The sequence below is a fragment of the Eptesicus fuscus genome, chromosome 10, assembly GCF_027574615.1.
Source record: "Eptesicus fuscus isolate TK198812 chromosome 10, DD_ASM_mEF_20220401, whole genome shotgun sequence".
In the NCBI taxonomy this organism is placed as follows: Eukaryota; Metazoa; Chordata; class Mammalia; order Chiroptera; family Vespertilionidae; genus Eptesicus; species Eptesicus fuscus.
In genome coordinates this window covers 23,956,810-23,980,656 of record NC_072482.1, presented here as the reverse complement: position 1 = coordinate 23,980,656, position 23,847 = coordinate 23,956,810, and the positions used below count along the sequence as shown (strand labels likewise).

Genomic DNA, 23,847 nt, shown 5'->3' with positions numbered 1-23,847 from the left:
CATGTACCCTGGGTATCTGAACAGGGGAGGGTCTCTCTAGGCTGTTTCAGCTGCTCTCATCTTTCTTTGTATTACTTGTGTCCTCACTTAAAACTCCTGGGGAAGAATTGCTGGGTGGGGCATACTTGTTCTGTGGCTGGGCCCCCCAGGATGCTAATCTGCCTCACCAGCTTTGACTGGTTTCTTCCATGCTGTGGCAAATTCCTCTTCTTGAGGAGGATTCCCTTTCTGCTAGGGACAAAACCAGCTCTGAATCTGTTCCACCTTAGAAAGGATTAATAACTGTTGGAATTTGGTTAATTTAGGTTTCTTTAAATCCCGTCTTTTCTTCTGGGTTTAAAAATACTGTAGTTTTATAATTTATCTGGCATGTTCTCATTGTTGGGAGTGAAAGTCTTGCAACTTTCCACATTCTAACCAGAAGTGAAGTCCGTGGACTAACTTAAAAGATATATTAAAGTCATATAACTGAGTGTTTATAAATCAAATAAAATATATCTTTATAATTACAGCCCATTTTTTAAAAATGAAACTTTATCACTCAGTTTTATCTTATTAATATTTTAGCGCATATCTTTTGAATGTTTTTAAAATTCAAATCCATATTTAAAGAAGAATGTTTGCTACCATTGAGATAATAAAAAGAATGTGATAAGGCATTACAGGATATGCTCAAATGAATTCTAGTAAATATTTTGGGCAAAGCCCAAAGTTTTAGAAAAGTCTATAATTTTTCAAGGTAATTATGAATTAAAAGGTTTATCATGGTCTTCCTCAGCTCCTATTCATTGTGTGGCTATTTTAGACACACAAATTAATTTTAAGGACAGTAAAAATTAACCGTGCTCTGACTGGGTATTGCAATTTTAAAATTAAACTTACAATGGCTAGGTATTTGTCTTTATTTTTAAAATATATTTAACTTTTCTTTTTTCTTTTTTTCTTAGGAATCTGAAAACCAAAAATATTAGAACAAAAACAGAAACATGGCTCACCCTATTACATTTCTTTGGATAGTTTTGGTCCTGCTTCTTCGGAATTCTGTATTAGCTGAAGATGGAGAAATAAGATCAAGTAAGAACAACCAGTATTGCTCCTTTTTGTTATCAACAAGTTGTAGAAATCAAATAAGAGGAGCTCAAGCTTTGGTTTTAAGGATCTTATTCCTAGTGTCTTTGATGATGTAATTTCCTAAAATGAATGAATTGCTATGTTACACATTAACTGAGAGGAAAAGCTTCTAACAGAGGTAATTCTGAGAAAATTCTATGGTAATTGTTTATTCTGTTAACCCATCAGACTTTGGAATAAACAGTCTAGTGTTGAGTTCAGCTCTTCATGAGCTTCTTGATATGAAGATAAAAAAATACCTACATATTAGAATGGTTATCAGGACCATCCTATGAGATTAAATCATAGAGATAATGAGGTAATCCATGTAAGTGAGATAACGCATGTAAATGGCTTAGCACAGTGACATCTCAGTAAATGGTGACTATTCTGATGGCCTGTAGGAAAGCTTTCATTAGAGAAGGAGAGCTCTATTAATGTAGTTCTGCTACCCAGGCCACCAGTGTAGATACCACACTTATTTTTAAGAGTTTGCTTATTTTCATATCTTAAAACTTCTAAACATAAAGGCCCTACTATAAATTAATTCCGGTTTCTATAACAGTTAAATGAGGTGGTTTGACAACTTTGCTTATCTTGGCTTAAAATTTATTAAAATAACTAGAGGCCTGGTGCATGAAATTGGTGCATGGGTTGGGTCCCTCGGCCTGGCCAGTGATCAGGGCTGATCCGGGCCTTCCGGCTCCCCTTCCAGCTGCCAGCTGCCAGCTGCCAGCTGCCAGCTGCTGGCCGGGGCCTTCCTTCGTTCCGCGCTGCCCCTGGTGGTCAGTCACCTCATAGCGAGTGATCGAACTCCTGGTCTCCTGATCAAACTCCCAAGGGGACAATTTGCATATTAGGTTTTTATATATGTAGATGTTTGCATAACAATTTTATAGTTTAATCCACCGAAGTACTCTACTTCGGTAGATATTCTTTCCTCTCTCTATTTTTATTTATTTTTTGATCAGGAAAAGAGATTCACAAAATTTAAGAGGCTTACCTAGTATCACATAGCTTGCTAGAGCTGTAACTAGTACTTAAACTATGCTTTTGATCTTCAGTCCATTCCTTTTCTATGACATCTCTGATTCATCTCCCTAAGGAGAAGGTGTCTTAGAGTGCTATTTTGTCTGGTGTTTATAAATGGTGATATTTGCTTTTTATACCCACGGTCTTAGCTAACCTTACAGTTATGAAATATATACTTTATGGCTCTGGAAAGGGGTAGGGATTGCCAAGAATAACCCTGTAAGCGTTTATAACCACAGAATCAAGAGGCACACAAACACTGGCAGGTCCAGACAGTAATGAATCTCATAGTATTTAGGAAGGGCAACATTGAAGAGCTCTGCAAACACAACTTCCTGTCCTTCAAAACCTCAATAAAAGCATAACCCGAGACCAGTGTTCAAAAATAACAGAAGAGCTATTTCCCTTGGTTAGAAAAGTTGCCTCTGGACCAGGTTCCACTCTGCTGTCCCTGCCCTGAACTCTGGCAGCGGTCACCATGGCAGAGGTTGTTGCATAGTGTCCCTTGTACCCTTCTGCACTGCACCACCACCTTAGGAATACCATCGTAATCACACTTGTGTTTTTGAGACAAATCCATATTTTGGCAGATGTTTTTATTTTTAGTAATGTGTTGACTCTTATACATGTTCACCTGATCACAGTGTTTATTTAGATGGTTACTCTGATGGGTACATTGAGGTAACTGTTAAATTGAGGACTCTTCATGTGAGCCTTGTCATCATCATCTCAGATATGATATGTAAGTAGGCAAAGATAAGGAAAAGAGAAGAAAGGAGGGAGTGAGGAAGTGGAAGAGAGGAAGAGAGAGATTGACTGATAATTTACTCCTAAAGAGATACAAAAATACTAATTAAAACTAAACAATTCTTAGCCAACACCGTTCTTTGCAATTACATCTTATTTGGAAAGTATACAGAAAATAAATCATCCTTATTATAACTTTAAATTGGGCATCTGATCACAATTTAAGAGAAACCATTAATATGAGTAAAAGCGCAAGACTTAAAATTTGTTATCATATTACCTCGGCTCATCCCATATTCTTCCAACTCTTCAAATCCAGGGACCTGGGATCCTTATCAGATGGGCCCTGAGCAGTAGTATTTTTGCTGCTTTTAATTCAGAAGTTAGAGAAGGAGAAGGCAAATATAGCAGTTCCATCCTGAGAATTCTGTTGGCCATTTCAAACTATTGGAGTTATCCAAACAAACCTTGTCTTTTGGCTGTGTCTGCCTCTCATCTCTGGACCTTCACTCTTGCTGTTCCCTTTGATTAGAATGTCCTCTTCACCTGGCCAAAGCTCTCCTTTCAGATCTCAGGTTGCCTGCCGGCTTTCCCATACAACCTTCCTGAACTTTCCACAGTTAGGCTACTACCCCTTCCTAAATGTTTTCATAACACTGAACTTTCCCTAACCAACCAGTTATCTGTCTTACTGGACTGTGAGCTTTTTTTGAGATCTCTTATGTATCTTTGAAGGCAGTACCTTGCATGATATCAGACACAGAGTAGGTGTTCAATATACATACACCAAATGAATGAGACAGGGTTAGAGGCATGCTATGTGCTTTGAAAAAGAGAGTGAAGTTTTTTTTTTTTTTTTCTACAAGTGCTTAGAACTTGTCCAGATATAACTTCCACCAGAGTTAGTCTTTTTCTCCAATAGAACTATAATATGTGCTGATCACACTGTTTCCTGATTTCTGGAAACAAGAATCTTTATGGAGAAAGAGCTTTATAACTTTGAATATAGAGTCACTTGGCACAAGCCAATGTTTTAGCTACATTATTTGCTGAAGATGAGAGATCCTACCTTTAAAAACTCATTTTGCATGTAGTGCAAAAGTGATGGCTTTTGTGATCTCGGTTCATTTAACTTTTATGAACTATTTTAAAGAATACGGATCTTTTAGTGGCTGCTGAGTCCTGAAGTTGGCAGAAAATTTTTAATTTCTTTCTCCCTATTAATTGGTTTATATATATTGGTAAATATTTCAGGTAGTATTAAATAGAACATATTTCATTGAAAACTTAAAACAATGTTGGTGTATAGCTGAAAACCAGGCATTTATTTATTTTCATTTATTCAATGGGGAAATAGAATAAAATGCTGCTTTATGACAGGTAACACTTGTACTACAAAGAAATACCTAGATATCATGTCCATATACAGCATGCATATTTTATTCCTTATTTTAAAGCTGAATCATTAATTTTAAAAATAAAATATCAACCAAAGCAATAGCCTTCATTTACAACGATTTTTCATGAGCTAAGCAGTGTATCTTAATCTTCACAAAGCTGCTATAAATAGTTACTATGATCTTTAAAAAAAAATCAGCTTTAATGGGGTATAATTCACATGTAACTTGTAAAATATTTAAAATATTCATTGTAGTGAATAGACATACACATAAATTGGGAAAGAATTCAGTCCATCCGGTTAATTAAAAAATCATGCTTTTAAAACTTTCCACTTTTTTGCTTTTTATATAACAAATGCTCACTGATGATTTTTTTTTTTTTATACTTAGGTTGTCGGACTGCTCCAACAGATTTAGTTTTCATCTTAGATGGTTCTTACAGTGTTGGCCCAGAAAACTTTGAAATAGTGAAAAAGTGGCTTGTCAACATCACAAAAAACTTTGACATAGGACCCAAGTTTATTCAGGTGGGAGTGGTCCAGTATAGTGACTACCCCGTCCTGGAGATTCCTCTTGGAAGACATGACTCGGGAGAGAATTTGGTGGCGGCAATGGAATCCATACATTACTTAGGAGGAAACACAAGGACTGGGAAGGCCATCCAGTTTGCACTTGATTACCTTTTTGCCAAGTCCTCACGATTTCTGACTCAGATCGCAGTAGTACTTACGGATGGTAAATCCCAAGACGAAGTCAAAGAAGCAGCAGAAGCAGCAAGAGACAGTAAAATAACATTATTTGCCATCGGCGTTGGCTCAGAAACAGAAGATGCAGAACTTAGAGCTATTGCCAACAAGCCTTCATCAACGTATGTGTTTTATGTCGAAGACTATATTGTGATATCCAAAATAAGGGAGGTGATGAAGCAGAAACTTTGTGAAGGTAAGCCTTAATATAATTTGGAAACAATCAATAATTTCACTTTTTTACATTTTGGCATAGCTTGTTTATTTACACTTGTATAGTTATTTTTTTCTTTTTTTTTATTTAAGTTTTTTTCTTTATTGATTAAGGTATTACAAATGTGTCCTTATTCCCCTATTGTCCCCCCACCCCTCCAGTCCTGCCCTCACCCTCACCCCCTGTTGTCTACGTCCATTGTTTATGCATATATGCATGCATACAAGTCCTTCGGTTGATCTCTCCCCCTTACTCCCACCCTCCCCTACCTTCCCTCTGAGGTTTGAACATCTGATCGATGCTTCTCTATCTCTAGATCTGTTTTTGTTCATCAGTTTATGTTGTTCATTATAATCCACAAATGATTGAGATCATGTAATATTTATCTTTCTCTGACTGGATTATTTCACTTAGCATAATGCTCTCCAGCTCCATCCATGCTGTTGCAAATGGTATGAATTCCTTCCTTTTTATGGCAGCATAGTATTCCATTGTGTAGATGTACCACAGGTTTTTAATCCACTCATCTGCTGTTGGGCACTTAGGCTGATTCCAAATCTTAGCTATTGTAAATTGTGCTGCTAAGAACATAGGGGTGCATATATTCTTTCTGATTGGTGTTTCTAGTTTATTGGGGTATATTCCTAGAAGTGGGGTCACTGGGTCAAATGGCAGTTCCATTTTCAGTTTTTTGAGGAAACGCCATACTGTTCTCCACAGTGGCTGCACCAGTCTGCATTCCCACCAGCAGTGCACGAGGGTTCCTTTTTCTCGCATCCTCACCAGCACTTGTCATTTGTTGATTTGTTGATGACAGCCATTCTGACAGGTGTGAGATGGTACCTCATTGTCGTTTTGATTTGCATCTCTCAGATGATTAGTGACTTTGAGCATGTTTTATATGTCTCTTGGCCTTCCTTATGTCTTCTTTCAAAAGTATCTATTTAGGTCCGTTGCCCATTTTTTGATTGGGTTGTTTGTCTTCCTTTCGTTAAGTTGTATGAGTTCCCTGTAAATGTTGGAGATTAAACCCTTATCGGAGAGGAGGCCAGGCGCCAGCGGTGGGGATGCCGCCTTCCCTAGTCACTCCGCAGGGCGGGGGCCCCGGCCTGCTGCTGCTGCTGGCAGGTGAAGATCGGGGCTGGGCTCGCCGGGCTAGGCGCTGGCTGACTGACGTGGAGTTTCTGCCGCAGCACTCCCGTGGTTCTCGAGGCCCGCCGTGGCGGAGGAACTGGGATTGGGTGGGGCCTCCCTGGACTCAGAGGAGGATGAGGCCGAGGCCGAGATCATCTGGCTGCTGAAGCAAGCCAAGTTGAGCATCATGAAAGATGAGCCAGAAGAGGCTGAGCTAATTTTGCATGAGGCACTTCGTCTTGCCATTCGGAGTGATAACAAGAAGACCATCATTTACACTTATGATTTGATGGCCAACTTAGCATTTATACGGGGTCAGCTTGAAAATGCAGAAAAACTTTTTAAAGCAACAATGAGTTAGTTACCTGCTTGGAGGGGGCATGCAACAGGAAGACAATGCAATAATTGAAATCTCTCTAAAGTTGGCCAGTATCTATGCTGCTCAGAATCGACAGGAATTTGCTCTTGCTGACTATGAATTCTGCATTTCAACTGTAGAGGAAAAAAATGAAAGAGAAAAGGAATTAACAGAAGACATTTTATCAGTGGAAGAGAAAGCCAACACCCACCTCCTCGGCATGTGCTTAGATGCTTACGCTGGCTGCTTTCTGTTCTCCAAGCATCCATCACAGGCACAAAGGATGTATGAAAAAGCTTTGCATATTTCTGAAGAAATACTAGGAGAAAGACACCCACAGAAAAAGCTGCCTGTTTGTCTTCCTTGTATAGACCATTGTGCTAATGAGTGACCTGGCTACCACCCTGGATGCACAAGGCCACTTTGATGAGGCCTGTGCTTACGTGCAGAGGACGTCAGATCTGGCAAGACAAGTAGGACATCCTGAGCTGCACATGGTGCTCAGTAACCTGGTGCAGTTCTGATGCACAGAGAACGATATGCACAAGCAAAAGAGAGATCTACCAGGAAGCACTGAAGCAAGCAGAGCTGAAAAGAGATGAGGTTTCAATACAGCACATCAGGAAAGAATTGGCTCAGTTGTCCAGAAAAAGTAGATCTTTGACTTAATTTAATCAAGCTCTGAATAACTTTTTGTTGTAGAGAATTTTCCAGTACCAGTGGCACCAAAATCAATGGCTTAAATGAGAAATTTTCAACCTGTGTGTTGCAAGAATTTTTAAAACATGCAGTATCTGACTAGTCAGGGGCACTGATCTCTTTTCCCTTAAGTTCTCAAATAAAAAAAAATTACAACAGCCAACACAAAAAATAAAAAAAAATAAACCCTTATCGGAGATATTGTTGGCAAATATGTTCTCCCATGCAGTGGGCTTTCTTGTTTTGTTGATGGTTTCTTTTGCTGTGCAAAAGCTTTTTATTTTGATGTAATCCCATTTGTTTATTTTCTCTTTAGTTTCCATTGCCCTAGGAGCTGTGTCGGTGAAGATATTGCTTCAGCATATATCTGAGATTTTGCTGCCTGTGGATTCCTCTAATATTTTTATGGTTTCCCGTCTTACGTTTAAGTCCTTTGTCGATTTTGAGTTTATTTTTGTGTATGGTGTAAGTTGGTGTTCCAGTTTCATTTTTTTGGCATGTGTCTAACCAAGTTTCCCAGCACTATTTACTGAAGAGACTGTCTTGACTCCTTTGTATGTTCTTGCCTCCTTTGTCAAATATTAATTGAGCATAGTGGTTTGAGTCGATTTCTAGGTTCTCTATTCTATTCCATTGGTCTATATATCTGTTCTTGTGCCAGTACCAGGCAGTTTTGAGAACAGGGACTTTGTAATACATCTTGATATCTGGTATTGAGATCCCTCCTACTTTGTTCTTCTTTCTCAGGATCGCTGCAGCTATTCAGGGTCTTTTTTATTCCAGATGAATTTTTGGAGAGTTCTTTCTATTTCTGTGAAATATGCTGTTGGTATTTTAATGGGGAGTGCATTGAATCTATAGATTGCTTTGGGTAGTATGGACATTTTAATGATGTTGATTCTACCAATCCATGAACACGGTATGTTCTTCCATCTGTTTATGTCTTCCTCTATCTCTTTTTTCAATGTCCTGTAGTTTTCTGAGTAGAGGTTTTTTACCTCCTTAGTTAAGTTTATTCCTAGGTATCTTAATTTTTTTATGCTAGGGTAAATGGGATTGTTTTTTAAAATCTCTCTTTCTGTAAGTTCACTATTGGTGTATAGAAATGCCATAGATTTCTTGTCGTTAATTTTGTATCCTGCTACATTGCTGAATTCATTTATTAAGTCTAATAATTTTTGATGGAGTCTTTAGGGTTTTCTATGTACAGTATCATGTCATCTGCGAATAAGGATAGTTTTACTTCTTCTTTTCAATTTGGATGCCTTTTATTTCTTCTTCTTGACTGATTGCTTTGGCTAGCACTTCCAGTACTATGTTGAACAGGAGTGGTGAGAGTGGGCATCCCTGTCTTGTTCCTGTTCTTAAGGGAAATAGTTTTAGTTTTTGCCCATTGAGTATGATGTTGGCTGTAGGTTTGTCATATAAGGCTTTTATTATGTTGAGGTATGATCCTTCTATTCCCACTTTGCTGAGCCTTTTTATCAGAAAAGGTGGTGGACTTTGTCACTTGCCTTTTCTGCATCAATTGATATGATTATGTGATTTTTGTCTCTCAATTTGTTTATGTGATGTATCATGTTTATTGATTTGCAGATATTGTACCAGTCTTGCATCCCTGGAATAAATCCCACTTGGTCATGGTGTATGATCCTTCTAATGTAATACTGGATCGGTTTGCTAGAATTTTGTTGAGGATTTTAGCACCTATTTTCGTTAGAGATATTGGCCTGTAATTCTCTTTCTTTGTGCTGTCTTTATCTGGTTTTGGGATTAGGGTAATGCTGGCTTCATAGAAAGAGCTTGAGAGTGTGCCTTCCTCTTGAATTTTTTGGAATAGTCTGAGAAGGATTGGCTTTAGTTCTTCTTTGAATGTTCAGTAAAACTACCCTGTGAAGCCATCTGGTCTAGGGCTTTTGTTTGCTGGAAGCTTTTTGATTACTGTTTCAATTTCAGTAGTTATCGGCCTATTCAGATTTTTTGAATCTTCCTGATTGAGTTTTGGAAGCTTGTATTTTTCTACGAATGTGTCCATTTTGTCGAGGTTGTCCAGTTTGTTGGAGTAGAGTTGTTCGTAGTATTTTGTTACAATCCTTTGTATATCAGTGGGGTCAGTTGTTACTTCACCTCTTTCATTTCTGATTTTTTTATTTGGGTCCTCTCTCTTTGTTTCTTGGTGAGCCTGGCTAGAGGTTGATCAGTCTTGTTTATCCTTTCAAAGAATCAGCTCTTGATTTCATTGATCTTTTGTATTATTTTTTTGTTTGTTTGTTTGTTTCTATGTCATTTATTTCTGCTCTGATCTTTATTATTTCCTTCCTTCTGGAAACTGTGGGCTTTTCTTGTTGCTCTCTTTTTAATTCTTTAAGTTGCAAGGTTAGGTAATTTATTACCAGTTTTTCTTGTTTTTTTGAGGTAGGCCTGTAGAGCTATGAACTTCCCTCTCAGGACTGCTTTCATTGTGTCCCATAGATTTTGGATTGTTGTGTTTTCATTGTCATTTGTTTCCAGGATGCTTTTTATTTCTTCTTTGATCTCTTTGGTAACCCAATCATTGTTTAATAGCATGCTATTTAGCCTCCAAGTGTTTGATTTTTTTTCCATTGTTTTTATTGTAGTTGATTTCTAGATTTATGCCATTGTGATCTGAGAAAATGCTTGTTATGATTTCTATCCTCTTGAATTTAAAGAGACTTTGCCTGTGTCCTAATATGTGGTCTATCTTTGAAATGTTCCATGTGCACTGGAGAAAAATGTATATTCTGTAGCTATGGGATAAAATATTCTGAAGATGTCAATTAAGTCCAGCTGATCTAGTGAGTCATTTAGGATTGCTGTTTCTTTGCTGATTTTTTGTTTAGAGGATTTATCCAGTGGTGTCAGTGGTGTATTAAAGTCCCCTACTATGACTGTATTGCTATCGATTTCTCCCTTGATATCTTCCAGAAGTTGTTTTATGTATTTGGGTGCTCCTGTATTGGGTGCATATATGTTTACCAGAGTTATATCTTCTTGTTGAATTGCTCCATTTAGTGTTATGTAGTGGACTTCCTTATCTCTTGTGATGGCCTTTACTTTGAGGTCTATTTTGTCAGATATGAGTTTCACAACCCCAGCTTTTTTCTCATTTCCATTGGCCTGAAAATTTTTTTTCCATCCCTTCACTCTCAATCTGTGTGAATCTTTTGTTCTGATGTGGGTCTCTTGCAGACAGCAAATATATGGGTCATGTTTTCTTAACCATTCAGCTACCCTGTGTCTTTTGATTGGAGCATTTCATCCATTTACGTTTAATATTATTATTGATAAGTACTTGTTTGTTGTCATTTTTATTCTTAATGTTTGTGTTTCTTCTTGCCTTTCTGTTTTTTCTTTTTACAACAGTCCCTTTAGCATTTCTTGCATTGCTGGCTTGGTGGTAATAAACTCTCTTAGCCCTTTTTTTGTCTGTGAAGCTCCTGATTCCACCTTCAATTTTGAATGATAGCCTTGCTGGGTATAGTATTCTTGGATTCAGGCCCTTGCTTTGTATCACTTTGTATATTTCATTCCATTCCCTTCTGGCCTGGTGTGTTTCTGTTGAGAAATCAGTTGATATTCTAATAGGAGATCCCTTGTAGGTAACTTTCTGTCTCTCTCTGGCAGCCTTTAAAATTGTTACTTTGTTGTTGGTGTTTGCCAGTTTAATTATGATGTGTCTTGGTGTTGGTCTTTTGGGGTTCATCTTGTTTGGGACTCTTTGTGCTTCTTGGACTTGCATAGTTTTTTTCTTGCCAATATCAGGGAAGTTTTCTGTCATAATTTCTTCAAGCAGGTTTTCTGTTCCTTGCTTCTCTTCCTCTCCTTCCGGGAGGTATCCTGGAAGAGGGAATTAAGAGTTCCTACAGCCCTATTATGCAAATGTTGTTTCGTTTTGTGTTGTCCCAAAGCTCCCTTAAGCTCTCCTCTTGCTTTTTAAATTTTCTTTCCAGTTGCTGCTGTGTTTGTGTGTTTTTTCCTACTTTGTCTTCTAATTCGCTGATGTGGCCTTCAGCCTCTTCTAGTCTACTGTTTAAGCCTTCCATTGTGTTCTTTATTGCAGCTATGTCATTCTTCATTTCCTCTTGGTTCCTTTTCATGTTGGTGACATTCTCATTCAGCTCCTTATAATTCTCATTGAGTTGTGTGTATTTGTCACCCAGCTAGCACTTCCAATACTATGTTGACTAGAAATGGCAAGAGTGAGCATTCTTATCTTGTTCCTGATCTTAGAGAAAGAGCTTTCAGTTTCTCACCATTGAATATGTTTGTTAGCTGTGGCTTTTCATATATGGCCTTTATTATGTTGAGGTAAATTATTTATATACTTATTTTGGTGAGTGTTTTTATCATGAAAGGATGTTGGATTTTGAGAAGTGCATTTTCTGCATCTATTAAGACAATTATTTAACTTTTATGCTTTATTCTGTTAATGTGGTATATCATATTAATTGATTTCATAGGTTGAATTATATTTGCATTCCAGGAATAAATTCCATTTGGTCACTTTGTGGGATACTTTTTGATATGCTGTTGAATTCAATTTGCTAGTATTATGTGGAGGATTTTTGTATCTATATTCATCAGGAATGTTGGCCTGTAGTTTTCTTTTTTTGTAGTGTCTTTTTTTTTGGTTTTGGTACCCGGGTGATGATGGCCTCATAAAAAGTGTTTTGAAATATTCCCTCCTTTTCAGTTTTTTGGAAGTGTTTGAGAAGAATTGGCATAATTCTTCTTTAAATATTTAGTAGAATTCACCAGTGAAGACATCTGGTCCTGGGTTTTTTCTTTGCTGGGAGGTTTTTGATTACTGATTCAGTCTCCTTACTATTTCCAGGTCTGTGAAAGTTTTTGATTTTTTAATGATTCAGTCTTGCTAAGTTATATATTTTAGGAATTCATATATTTCTTTTAGGTTATTAAATTTGTTAGTGTAATTGTTGCAGTTTCTTTGCATTTTTGTGGTATCAGTTGTAATATCTCCTCTTTCATTCCTAAGTTTTTTATTTGAATCTTCTTTTTTCCCTCTTTTTTCCCCCTTAATCTAGCTAAAGTTTTGTCAGTTGATCTTTTAAAAAAACCAACTCTTTGTTGAGTTTTTCTATTGTTTTACTATTCTCTATTTTATTTATTTCCACTCTAATCTTAATTGTTTTCTTCCTTGTGCTAATTTTGGGCTTTGTTCTTTTTCTAGTTCCTTGATGTGAAAAGTTGGGTTGTTTACTTGAGATACTTATTTTTCAATGTAGATTTTTATTGCTATAAATTTCCTTCTTAGTACTGCTTTTGCTGCATACCATAAGTTTTGCTATGTTTTAGTTTTACTCAAGATACTTTCTAATTTCTCTTTTAATTTTTTTTGACTCAGTGATTATTCAAATAAGTGTTGTTAGTTTCCACATATTTTTGAATTTTCCTCCTAACATTAATTTCTAGTTTCATTCTATTGTGGTTGGAAAATATACATGGTATCATTTCACTCTTCTTAAATATGTTGAGACTTGTGTTTTGACCTAACGTGTTTTTTCTTGGAGAATGTTTTGTTTGTGCTTAAGAATGTGTACTTGCTGCTGTGTGGTGGGATGTTCTGCATATGTCTGTTAGATTCATTTGATCTGAAGTGTTTTTCAAATCCTTTGTTTCCTTTTTGATCTTCTGTCAGGATGTTCTATTTATTATCAAAAGTGAAGCATTTAAATCTCTTACTATTATTATGTTATTGTATATTTCCCCCCTCAGTTCTGTCAGGTGTATATATATCTTTAGAGTTATATCTTTTACTTCTTGCTGGTGAATTGACCTTCTTATCATTATATAATGTCCTTCTTTGTCTCTTTCGACAGTTTTGACTCAAAGCCCGTTTTATCTGATATAAGTATCAACACCTTTGCTCTCTTTTGGTTACTATTTGCATGGAGTATTTTCTCCCATCCCTTTACTTTTTACCTGTGTGTGTCCTTAATTATAAAGTACATGTCTTATAGACAGTATATAGTTGAATTTTGGTGTTTTTAAAAACCCATTTAGCCACTTCTTGTCTTTTTATTTGTGAGTTTAATTTATTTACATCTGAACTAATTTCTGATAGGGAAAGATTTCATATTGCTCTTTTGTTGTTTGCTGTCTTATAGCCTTTTTGCTGTTCTTTTCTCTCTTGTGATCTTCCTTTATGTTTCATTGATTATTTTTGTAGTGACATGCTTTGATTTGTTTTTCACTTTCATGTGTATAGGTTTTTTACTTTGTGGTTCCCATGGGGGTTACATTAAACATTATACTGTTATAAAAATCTACTTTAAGCTGATAATATCTTAACTTCAGTCACATACAAATATTCTACATTGTTGCATCTCCCTGCCCCTCTCACACTTTGTTATTGATGTCACAAACTACATCATCTTATATGTATATCCATTAACATATTTGCAGTTATATTGTTTATACTTTTATCTTTTAACTTTTATATCAGAATTAAAAGTTATTTACATACCACCTTTATAGCATTTCAATATTCTGAATCTATAAGTTTACTTTTACCAACATTTTTAATACTTTTCAGTACTTTTGTATTGCTATTTAATGTTCTTTCAGTTCAACTTGGAGGACTTCCTCAGCATTTCTTGTAAGACAGGTCTAGTGGTGATAAACTTCATTAGCTTTTTTAAATCTGGGAAAGTGTTTATTTCTTATTCATTTTTTGAAGGACACTTTTGCTAGCTATACTATTTTGGTTGGTAGTTGTTGTTTTTTTCATTTCAGCACTTTGAATTTATCATCCCATTCCCTTGTGGCCTGCAAGGTTTCTACTGAGAAATCCACTGATAGTCTATTGGGATATCCTTGTCATAAGGAGTTGCTTTCTCTTCATGCTTTCAAAATTCTCTCTTTGTTTCTGGATGTCCATTTTCTTTCTCAGACTTGAGAAATTTTTGGCAATTATTTTTAAAATAAGCTTTGTCTCTTTCTTCTTCTGTAACTCCCATCCTATGTATATTTGTCTAGCTGATGGTGTCCCATAGAGTCTTTTAGGGTTTTCTAAATTTTTCTCATTCTATAGAAATGTTGTTCCTCTGCCTAGATAATTTCAATTGACCTGTCTTCAAGATTGCTGGTTCTTTTTTCTCTTTGATAAGTCTGATTTCAAACCCCTGTAGTCAATTTTTCCATTTGGTTATTGTGTTCTTCAGCTCCAACATTTCTTTTGGTTCCTCTTTATATTTTCTGCCACTTGGATGATATTTTTATTTTGCTCATACATTATTTTCTTATATTTATAAAGCATTTTTATTATGGCTATTGTTAATTCTTTGTCAGTAATAGACCTCCCTTCATTTAGGATTGGTATCTGGAGAGTTATTTTGTTCTTTCGATTCTGTCATGTTTCCCTGTTTCCTTGTTTATCTCGTAGTCTTGTTTTGGGATCCACACATTTGAAAAGAGTCACCTCTCCCAGCCTTTACCAACTGGCTTTGTACAGGGGAGTCTGACACCAATCTCTCTGGCTAGAGATTCTGTGGGCCTCTGAAACCTTTTTAAGGAGGTTGGGGGGATGATATTTCTCTGGGCCTGTGTGAGTAATTTCTTAATTAGGGAGGCTTGCTGGTTTCTTTTCCAGGCACTCATAGTCTCTCACTCCCTTTGGTGTCTGTCTGCCACACTTCAAGTTCTCTAGTTCTTTAGCCACAACTTCCCCACTTTTCCTTGTTCTCAGTGACCACCAGGCAGCCACATATGCTGGTTTCCTGTCAACATTCTTAGGCAAGACAAATATCATCTTGTCAGGCAGCCCTTTGAAAAGCTGGAATACTGGAGTCATGTTCCACTCATTTCTCTTCCTGTGAGGGAGAAGCCTCAAGTAGTGTGTCTTCTGTTCACGCTGAGCCATGCAGCCACAGCAGTCCACCCCTCACTCTTCTTTGTTCTCAGTAGCCCACAGGCATCCAGATGATTCTGATTCCTTAATGCTCCAAGTGAGGTGAGGCAGATACCAGTCTCTTGGGCAGCCTTCTGAGAAGCTGGAATATTGGAAGCAAACTCTATTCCCTTCACCTCCCTCCGCGAGGGAGATGTCACAAGCTAGGGCATTCTCTCTTGGCACCTATTTGTGTAGGCACTTATTTGTGGCGTAAACTGAAATTATAACTGTGTAGTCAACCATTTGTGAACTTGAGTCTTCCCTGTGTCCTTTTTCCCCTTGCTCCTGAATGCACTATTTGTTTACCTAGATTATTCTATCTACCTATTGTAGGTGTTATAGCAAGTTCCCAACTGAGTTTCTCTTAGCACTTGATTTTCCTGGTACTTAAAATTATAACTTTCAAGTTCCAGTTTTTATTTTTAGTTTCCATTCCCCTCTCTGAATGTGGTTGCATACTTACACATATATTTCTTTTTTCTACACAATGAGAATGTTAATTATTTGCCTGTTTTCTTTTCCCTTAAATTTATGCAAAAATTATTGGTTGGTAATCAAAATAGCATTTTTCTTTCCAGTTCCCATGTGTAAGGGAACTTGATATGATATGCCTTTCACTTCTCTGGGAAACTAGTGTCTCAAATGATGTGGAAATTTTTATATGGTTGAAATGCTATTAAGCTGTTATACTGTAGAAATGTTGTAATATTTTCAGATTCTTCCAAGGCCCTCATATAACATACACATTGAGCATGACTGCTTATATTTTATAGTGCAGCTAACAGAACAAAACAAGAATAAACTTCACTAAACATACCTTAAAGTAATCACTCTCTTACATACTGATTTCAGAGAGGAAGGGAGAAGGAGAGGGATATAGAAACATCAGTAATGAGAGAGAATCATTGATAGGCTGACTCCTGCACTCCCCACACTAGGGATTGTGCCCACATACCCGGCATGTGCCTGACTGGGAATCGAACCATGACTTCCTGGTTCATAGGCTGATGTTCAACCACTGAGCCACGCTGACTGGGCTGTAAGGGTATCTTCTGGTTCTCCTTGTAGGTGAGCAAATTGGGAAGAAGGTTATTCCTCCAAAAAAATTATTTAAATACATTTTCCCTAAAGAGATGTGCCTAGATGAACATGAGAACATGGCTATATTGTGGCTGTTAATTTATATCCCTGATTTTACAAACTGTCACACTGCTTTCTATACATTTTGGGGAATTAGATTACAATGCAAAGGATTTTATTATTGAAAACGATGGATGCAATGTGTGCTTTATCCCCTGTGCTCACATGCAATTATGGAGTTACAAAGAACTTTTGCATACATCACCACATTTGATCCTCAGGCAATATGTAATCATCACCTGTGGAGGTGATTACATATTCTCACTTCACAGATTAGAATCTATGATTCATGAGAGTTTATGAGAGAGGCTAAGGTCTAAATCTAAACTTTTTGTATTAAGTTTGAGCTCTTTGTCCAGCATCTTATAACTTCTCATTTGTAAAGCAAATCAAAGGTGCAATTGAAATCTGAATATTCTTATGATGTAATGTTAAACACATTTTCTACTCAGCTGAACTTTTTTCTTTTGCAGTTCTAAATCAAATGCATTTGAAGTGATTGTTTTCTATATCTGCCTCCTAAATATTGCCTCATTATGATAGGAAAAATTTAATTTTGTGCATTGGTTTATGATTTAAACTGTGTAATAGAGTATCCTACTTCTCATGTTTTCATATGGAGGGGTTAGCTAGACCAGCTTTTTTGATCTCTCTTCCTGCTTTCTTTCACTCCTTACCCCTGAATGAGAAAAGAAGTTTTCAGATTAGTGAGTTTGATAAAAGTAATTGGTAGACCACAAGTGATCTTAGTGGGCAGCGCCTGCCTCTGAGGTGGGGTAGGAATAAATCAGCCTTGCATTGCTGGGAGGGAGTGCCTCATGAAACTCACTGAATCACACATCTAACCAACACCTTCTGTTTGCCTGATTTACCTATCTCCTCATGAGGTACCTCCAAGCTTACCAGAGCAAGAAGGATGTGATTGGGTTCCTTCAAAATTCACATCTTAAGACCTGAGAGAAAAAAATACCTCTCTTCCCAGGGAAACATCCATCTGATTTTATTTATATCAATCCTTTATTTCCAATATTCTGTGGTATAAGTTATGACTATACATATTGGGCTAATGAAATTCATCTCATTACTTTTTATGGTGTTATAAATATGATGCCTTCCCCTTTCCCTAATGTTATGTAAGAGAGTGATTACTTTAAGGTATGTTTAGTGAAGTTTATTCTTGTTTTGTTCTGTTAGCTGCGCTATAAAATATAAGCAGTCATGCTCAATGTGTATATTATATGAGGGCCTTGGAAGAATCTGAAAATATTACAACATTTCTACAGTATAACAGCTTAATAGCATTTCACCCATATAAAAATTTCCACATCATTTGAGACACTAGTTTCCCAGAGAAGTGAAAGGCATATCATATTTTATAACTTATATAGATGACTGTATAATACAAACTAATTCTTGTTAAGGAAATAGTTTTTAGTTATTTATAAATGATTATTATAATATATAATGTAGTTAATCATAGAAGAGATAATAGGCCCATTTTTAGAACTTTCATGAACAGAAAAGACTCACAATTAAGTTTTTTCCAGATTGACAGAACCAGTGATATTTAAACTGTAGAATTATAAACTGCTAGAACTGGAAAGGATATGAAGAACAACACTTTTTTTTTTTACCCCTCAAATGCTAGGAATGCAAGAAAGGAATCTTAGGATTCATTTAGATCCAAGAAATTTCAGAGTTATCCAAGGTCATGTGACTAATTAATAGTAAATCCTGGATGAGAATCATGAATCCTGTTTCAGTGTCCTTCTACCCCTCCAGGTATTAGGTTGCTCCATATTCAAAACTAGAGGCCCGGTGCACGAAATTCGTGCACGGAGGGGGGTTCTCCCTCAGCCCAGCCTGTACCCTCTCCAATCTGGGACCCCTCAAGGGATGTCCGACTGCCTGTTTAGGCCCAATCCCTGAGATCGGGCCTAAACGGGCAGTCGGACATCCCTCTCACAATCCAGGACTGCTGGCTCCCAACTGCTTGCCTGCCTGCCTTCCTGATTGCCCCTAACCGCTTCTGCCTGCCAGCCTGATCACCCCCTAACCACTCTGCTGCCAGCCTGTTTGCCCCCAACTTCCCTCCTCTGCCGGCCTGGTCACCCCTAACTGCCCTCTCCTGCAGGGTTGATCACCTCTAACTGCCCTTCCTTGCAGGCCTGGTCCTTCTCAACTGCCCTCCCTTGCAGGCCGGGTGCCTCCCAACTGCCCTCTCCTGCTGGCCATCTGTGGTGGCCATCTTGTGTCCACATGGGGGCAGGATCTTTGACCACATGGGGGCAGCTATATTGTGTGTTGCAGTGATGATCAATCTGCAGATTACTCTTTTATTAGATAGGATAGAGGCCTGGTACAGGGGTGGGGGCCAGCTGGTTTGCCCTGAAGGGTGTCCCTAATCAGGGTGGGGTTCCCTTGGGGCGGGGGCGGCCTGAGCGAGGGGCCTGTGCTGGTTTGCAGGTGGGCCACGCCCCCTGGCAATGCAAGCAGAGGCCCTGGTATCTGGAATTTATTTTCCTTCTACAACTGAAACTTCGTAGCCTGGAGCAGAGCCAAGCCTGGGGCTCCCTCTGAGGAGGCCCGCAGCCATTTGTGTTGGGGTTATAATTGAAACTTTGTTGCCTTAAGCGGGTGGGCCCGGCCAGGGTGTGTGGAAAGCTTTGCTTCCCCTGTTGCCGGCGGCAACCCTGGCCTGCCCTCTCAAGCTCCATTCTGCCGCCATTTGTTTGAATTTGTTTACCTTCTGTAATTGAAACTTTGTAGTTTGAGTGGAGGCTTAGGCCTGCAACGGCTGGCAGAAAGCTTGGCTTCCTCTGTTACCTAGGAAACCTTGCTCTCTGTGGCTGTAGCCATCTTGGTTTGGGTTAATTTGCATACTTGCTCTGATTGGGTGGTGGGCGTGGCTTGTGGGTGTGGCTTCTGGTGTGTCAGAGGTATGGTCAATTTGCATATTTGTCTATTATTAGATTAGATACACAGTAACTTATAAACTTCAGCATAATGTTCAAAACAATCCATTAACAAATGTTTCTCTTGCATTTCTGTTTTATGTTTATCCCCTTTTAATGAGAGAAAAGTCAGTTGAGACCTCACACTTGAATGCCAAAAAAATTTTCACGTTTTCTCAGAAAAATACACTTATATCCATTAATATATATTTGCATGCCTATATATATTTTATACTTCTTATATTCTCTAATATCCCTCTATTGATTTTCTTTGCTTATTAAAGTATTCCATGCTTAATCAACATTTACTGCTTTTGCTTTTGATTTATAGAATCTGTCTGTCCAACACGAATTCCAGTGGCAGCTCGAGATGAGAAGGGGTTTGATATTCTTTTAGGCTTGGGTGTAAAGAAAAAGGTTAAAAAAAGAATCCAGCTTTCACCAACAAAGATAAAAGGATATGAAGTAACATCAAAAGTTGATTTATCAGAATTCACAAGGTAAATGTTATGTGTTGATATATATTTTTTTGATATGTCTATAGCTTTGTTGAGAATTCTTTAAGCTTATTCATGTTCTTTTTTTCCCAGCAATGTTTTTCCAGAAGGACTTCCTCCATCATATGTATTTGTCTCCACTCAGAGATTTAAGGTCAAGAAAATGTGGGATTTATGGAGAATTTTAACCATTGATGGAAGGCCACAAATAGCTGTTACCTTAAATGGTGTGGATAAAACATTACTATTTACAACGACCAGTGTGGTTAATGGCTCACAAGTGGTCACCTTTGTTGACCCTCGAGTTAAGGTAATGATGCCTGGATATGATTATGCTATTCATGAGGAAACACTGTTAGGTTTATGTGTATTGGGGGAAGAGAGCTATAATTTTAACATGACTGGAAAGATATCAACTTCAGATTTCAATGTTGCTTTATTGAAAAAAAACAAAGGAAGGAAATTATTTTTAAAGTATTTTTTATTGATTTCAGAGAGGAAGGGAGAGAAAGATAGAAACATCAATGATGAGAGAGAATAATTGATTGGCTGCCTCCTGCACACCCCACACTGTGGATTGAGCCCACAGCCTGGATATGTGCCCTGACCAATAATTGAACCGTGACCTCCTGGTTCATAAGTGGATGCTCAACCACTGAGCCATGCTATCCGGGCAGGAAAATTCTTTCTTAATCCATGTGGAATTTAGGGTGGGGGGAACTAACATTTTTTAATGTCTGCTACTAGGTGCCAGGCACATTGAATTATAATACCCACCCAAAGAAGAACCTGTTGTTCCCATTTTACAGACAAGGAACCAAGGTTCAGAGATATTAAGTTCCTACTCAAAGTAACAGAGCTAGTTAAGTGGTGACAATAAAAATTGAATTTAGGTTTGGTTATTTTCAAGGTCCATGTTGGTCTGTTTTACATGGCCATGTCCCACAGGATATTGAAATAAAGACATTTGTTAGAACATTAAATACAGGCAGAAAATGGATGCAGAATTCACATTAAGTGTAAGGATATTTTATTCCCCATAAAGGGATATATTTAATAAAATCAATAAACTAAAAATAAAAGTGTATTTTCTAAGTCATGTGTTCTGAATACAGATGTGATGAAAAAAGCAATTAAGTTTTGATATTTACTATAATTATGAAAGTTTGATGATGTAGTATATAATTTAGGAAATGTACAAAGTCATGTAAAATTATGCATTTATATAATTTCTTCATTTGGTAAATAGATTAAATTTTAAAAAATTGTTGTCTGCCATTTTCACTAAAGGCAATGTTCTAGGTTCTGTGAAAAATGAAAAAAAAACTAAGACATGTTTCTTTCCTTCAAGGAGCTTGCTTATAATGAAAAATTTAAGGCTTCTGATATCTAATAGAAGTATATCATAGTTAGCAGAGTGTGGAGGGAAAAGTGGATTCTAATACAAAATATAAGAAAGTCTTCATAAATGATATGGTTTTTGGACTGACCTTGAAGCATGTTTGTAGAGGATTTTGATGGAGAGAGATAAGGACACATTAGGTCAGTGGTTCAGTATTGAATAGTCATGTGTTGTACAATTCAGAATTTTTATTTAGAGAATGGAAATTTGTATCCCTGTGTTTGGAGTATAAGATGCATGAAAGAAGGGACTAGCAAGGTATGCGCTCAACTTGTGGGGATCTGGAAAGCCACACGAAGGGGTATGGACTTCATTCTGTGGATGACAGGATTCCATTAAGAGGTCTTGACCATAGATGTGTCATGATGGAAGAAACTCTTCTCTTTTTCTTTTTTTCTTTTATAAGCAATACTTTCAAGTCTGTCTTGGAATTGTGTTAGATTCTGGGAATAAGAAAATAAGATGGGGCATGTTCTGTGACAAAACTTGAGTGAGAGAGATTAATGGTGGTATGAAGGATAGCCTGGAGAGAGAAGGGTTTGAGATAGAGATATGTTTGAAAATTATTCAAATAAAGCAAGCTACTCATGAGCCCAACTCATGGCAGTGAGAATGGACGTGAAGAAGTGAATTTCAATCATGTTTAGGAGATATATTTGGTAGAACTTTGCATCTATTTGTTATTGACACTGAGGGAAAAGAAGAAGATAAAGAAACTCGTTTTGTGTTAGGAACTGAAGATACTATGATATAAGGGAAATAGGGATAAGAAGAAAGTTTGGGGGATAGTTCAAGTTTGTTTTGTAACATACTCTGTCAGGCTGATTGTAAGACATCCTGGCAAATTATTCTAGCAGTACTGGAATTAGAGGTACCATATGTTGATGTAAGTATGGGAATTAGTTCATAGAAGTAATAATTGACCTGTAGGAATGGATGAGATAGTCAGAGAGGAGAGTGAAAGATGTCAAGAACAGACCTGTGGGGAATGCCTCATTAAAGGGCAGGTTGCAGAAGAGGGGTCCTCAAAGAGTATAAGTATGAGCAATTGGAGAAGAAATGAAGATAATCAAGGTAGTTTGAATCATGGAAGTTGAGTGAGAATATCAAAGAGGAGGGATTAGCTATGGAGTCCAAAGTTGCAATGAAGTAAAAAGGATGAGGAATGAGAGAAATTATTTGGATTCAGAGATTAGGACCTCATTTGTGACCTTGAGCGAGTTGTTTGACACATCTACTTTGGGATATGGAATAGAAACTCTGGGGATAATAAAATAATTGATGAGTGGCATTTGAGGCCCAGCTTGGGTTAGGGAGAATTTGTATATAGTATAGCTAATTTATGTGGTGTGGATTTATGGTTGACAGCAAAGGAATGAGCATGAAGAAAATAAAAGGTTGTTAGGAATTTTATTTATGAATCTTCTATACTTTCTTCCTATAGACATTGTTTGATGAAGGCTGGCATCAAATCCGTCTCTTAGTAACAGAACAGGATGTAACTCTATATATCGATGATCAACAAATTGAAAGCAAACCCTTACATCCAGTTTTAGGGATCTTCATCAGTGGCCAAACCCAAATTGGAAAATACTCTGGGAAAGAAGAAACTGTTCAGGTGGATAAATAATTACTTGCTTTTTGCATTATATAAAATGGAGCTTTTGCTGTCCTTTCTGATAGTATTTATCACATTTAATTTAATTGTGAATTTCTTTAAGATACTTAAAAATGTGGTCAGTTCAACAGTGAAATTGTGTGTTTCTGTGTAAGTATGAAAAAGCAAAATTAGACTTAATCTATTTTATAAGAATACTTAGAAAAATGTTCCCCTGGGTTCAGGGTAGAATTCTCATTCTCATAAAACATTAATTTCATATACACTATCCCAGGAGAGGCATAGATTAAATAATGAATTTGGAAAAGGCAATGTGATTAGAGTTGTAAGTAGCATTATAAACATTTCTTTACAGCTGTGAAGATAAAATTAAATTAATGCATGTCAGGGTTTTTCATGAACAAAACTAACTTTTTCAATATCTCTTTAATGCACACTATCTATATGTGGGTTGAGAAGTGTGCATGTAACATCATTTCTTGTAACATCCTCTATTTGAAAAGTCAGGATTTCACACTCTTTTTATTAAGGGAAGGCTGCACATTTAAATGTGTGATTGCACACATGGTCTCTATATATTAATGTTACATGTCAATTTATACTAAGTATTTAAATAGTAACAGGTGCTGGGCCTACTCATCACACAACATTCCAAGCCAGCAACTAAATCTCTGAGACTAAAGATGGTTTTGGAGCCACCCTTTTTAACTGTCCTAGAAAGTTCTCTCTAGACTAAAGAGCTCTTTAGTACCACTTAATCAGTGGTACTAAAGAGCTCCACTGGGTTCCTGAAGGAAATCAGAGATTTATTTTTGGTGCTAGAGAAGTTTGCATCACATCTTTAATACTATATGCTAGATATT

The 23,847-nt window shown here is 37.1% G+C and overlaps 1 protein-coding gene and 1 pseudogene across 2 annotated transcripts in view; both read left to right on the top strand.

Annotated features, from left to right (window-relative positions):
* Positions 1 to 907: 907 nt before the first annotated feature.
* COL21A1 (collagen type XXI alpha 1 chain) overlaps positions 908 to 23,847 on the top strand; it is a 116,832-nt gene continuing 93,892 nt past the window's right edge. For both annotated transcript variants that reach the window (XM_054721961.1, XM_054721962.1), the window contains exons 1-5: positions 908 to 1,074; positions 4,680 to 5,231; positions 19,799 to 19,967; positions 20,058 to 20,274; positions 22,811 to 22,984. In XM_054721961.1, the coding sequence (XP_054577936.1) occupies positions 987 to 1,074; positions 4,680 to 5,231; positions 19,799 to 19,967; positions 20,058 to 20,274; positions 22,811 to 22,984 (1,200 nt within the window). In that variant the 5' untranslated portion in view covers positions 908 to 986. The remainder of the gene's footprint in view (positions 1,075 to 4,679; positions 5,232 to 19,798; positions 19,968 to 20,057; positions 20,275 to 22,810; positions 22,985 to 23,847) is intronic.
* Positions 6,529 to 7,419, top strand: LOC103301064 (tetratricopeptide repeat protein 19, mitochondrial-like; annotated as a pseudogene).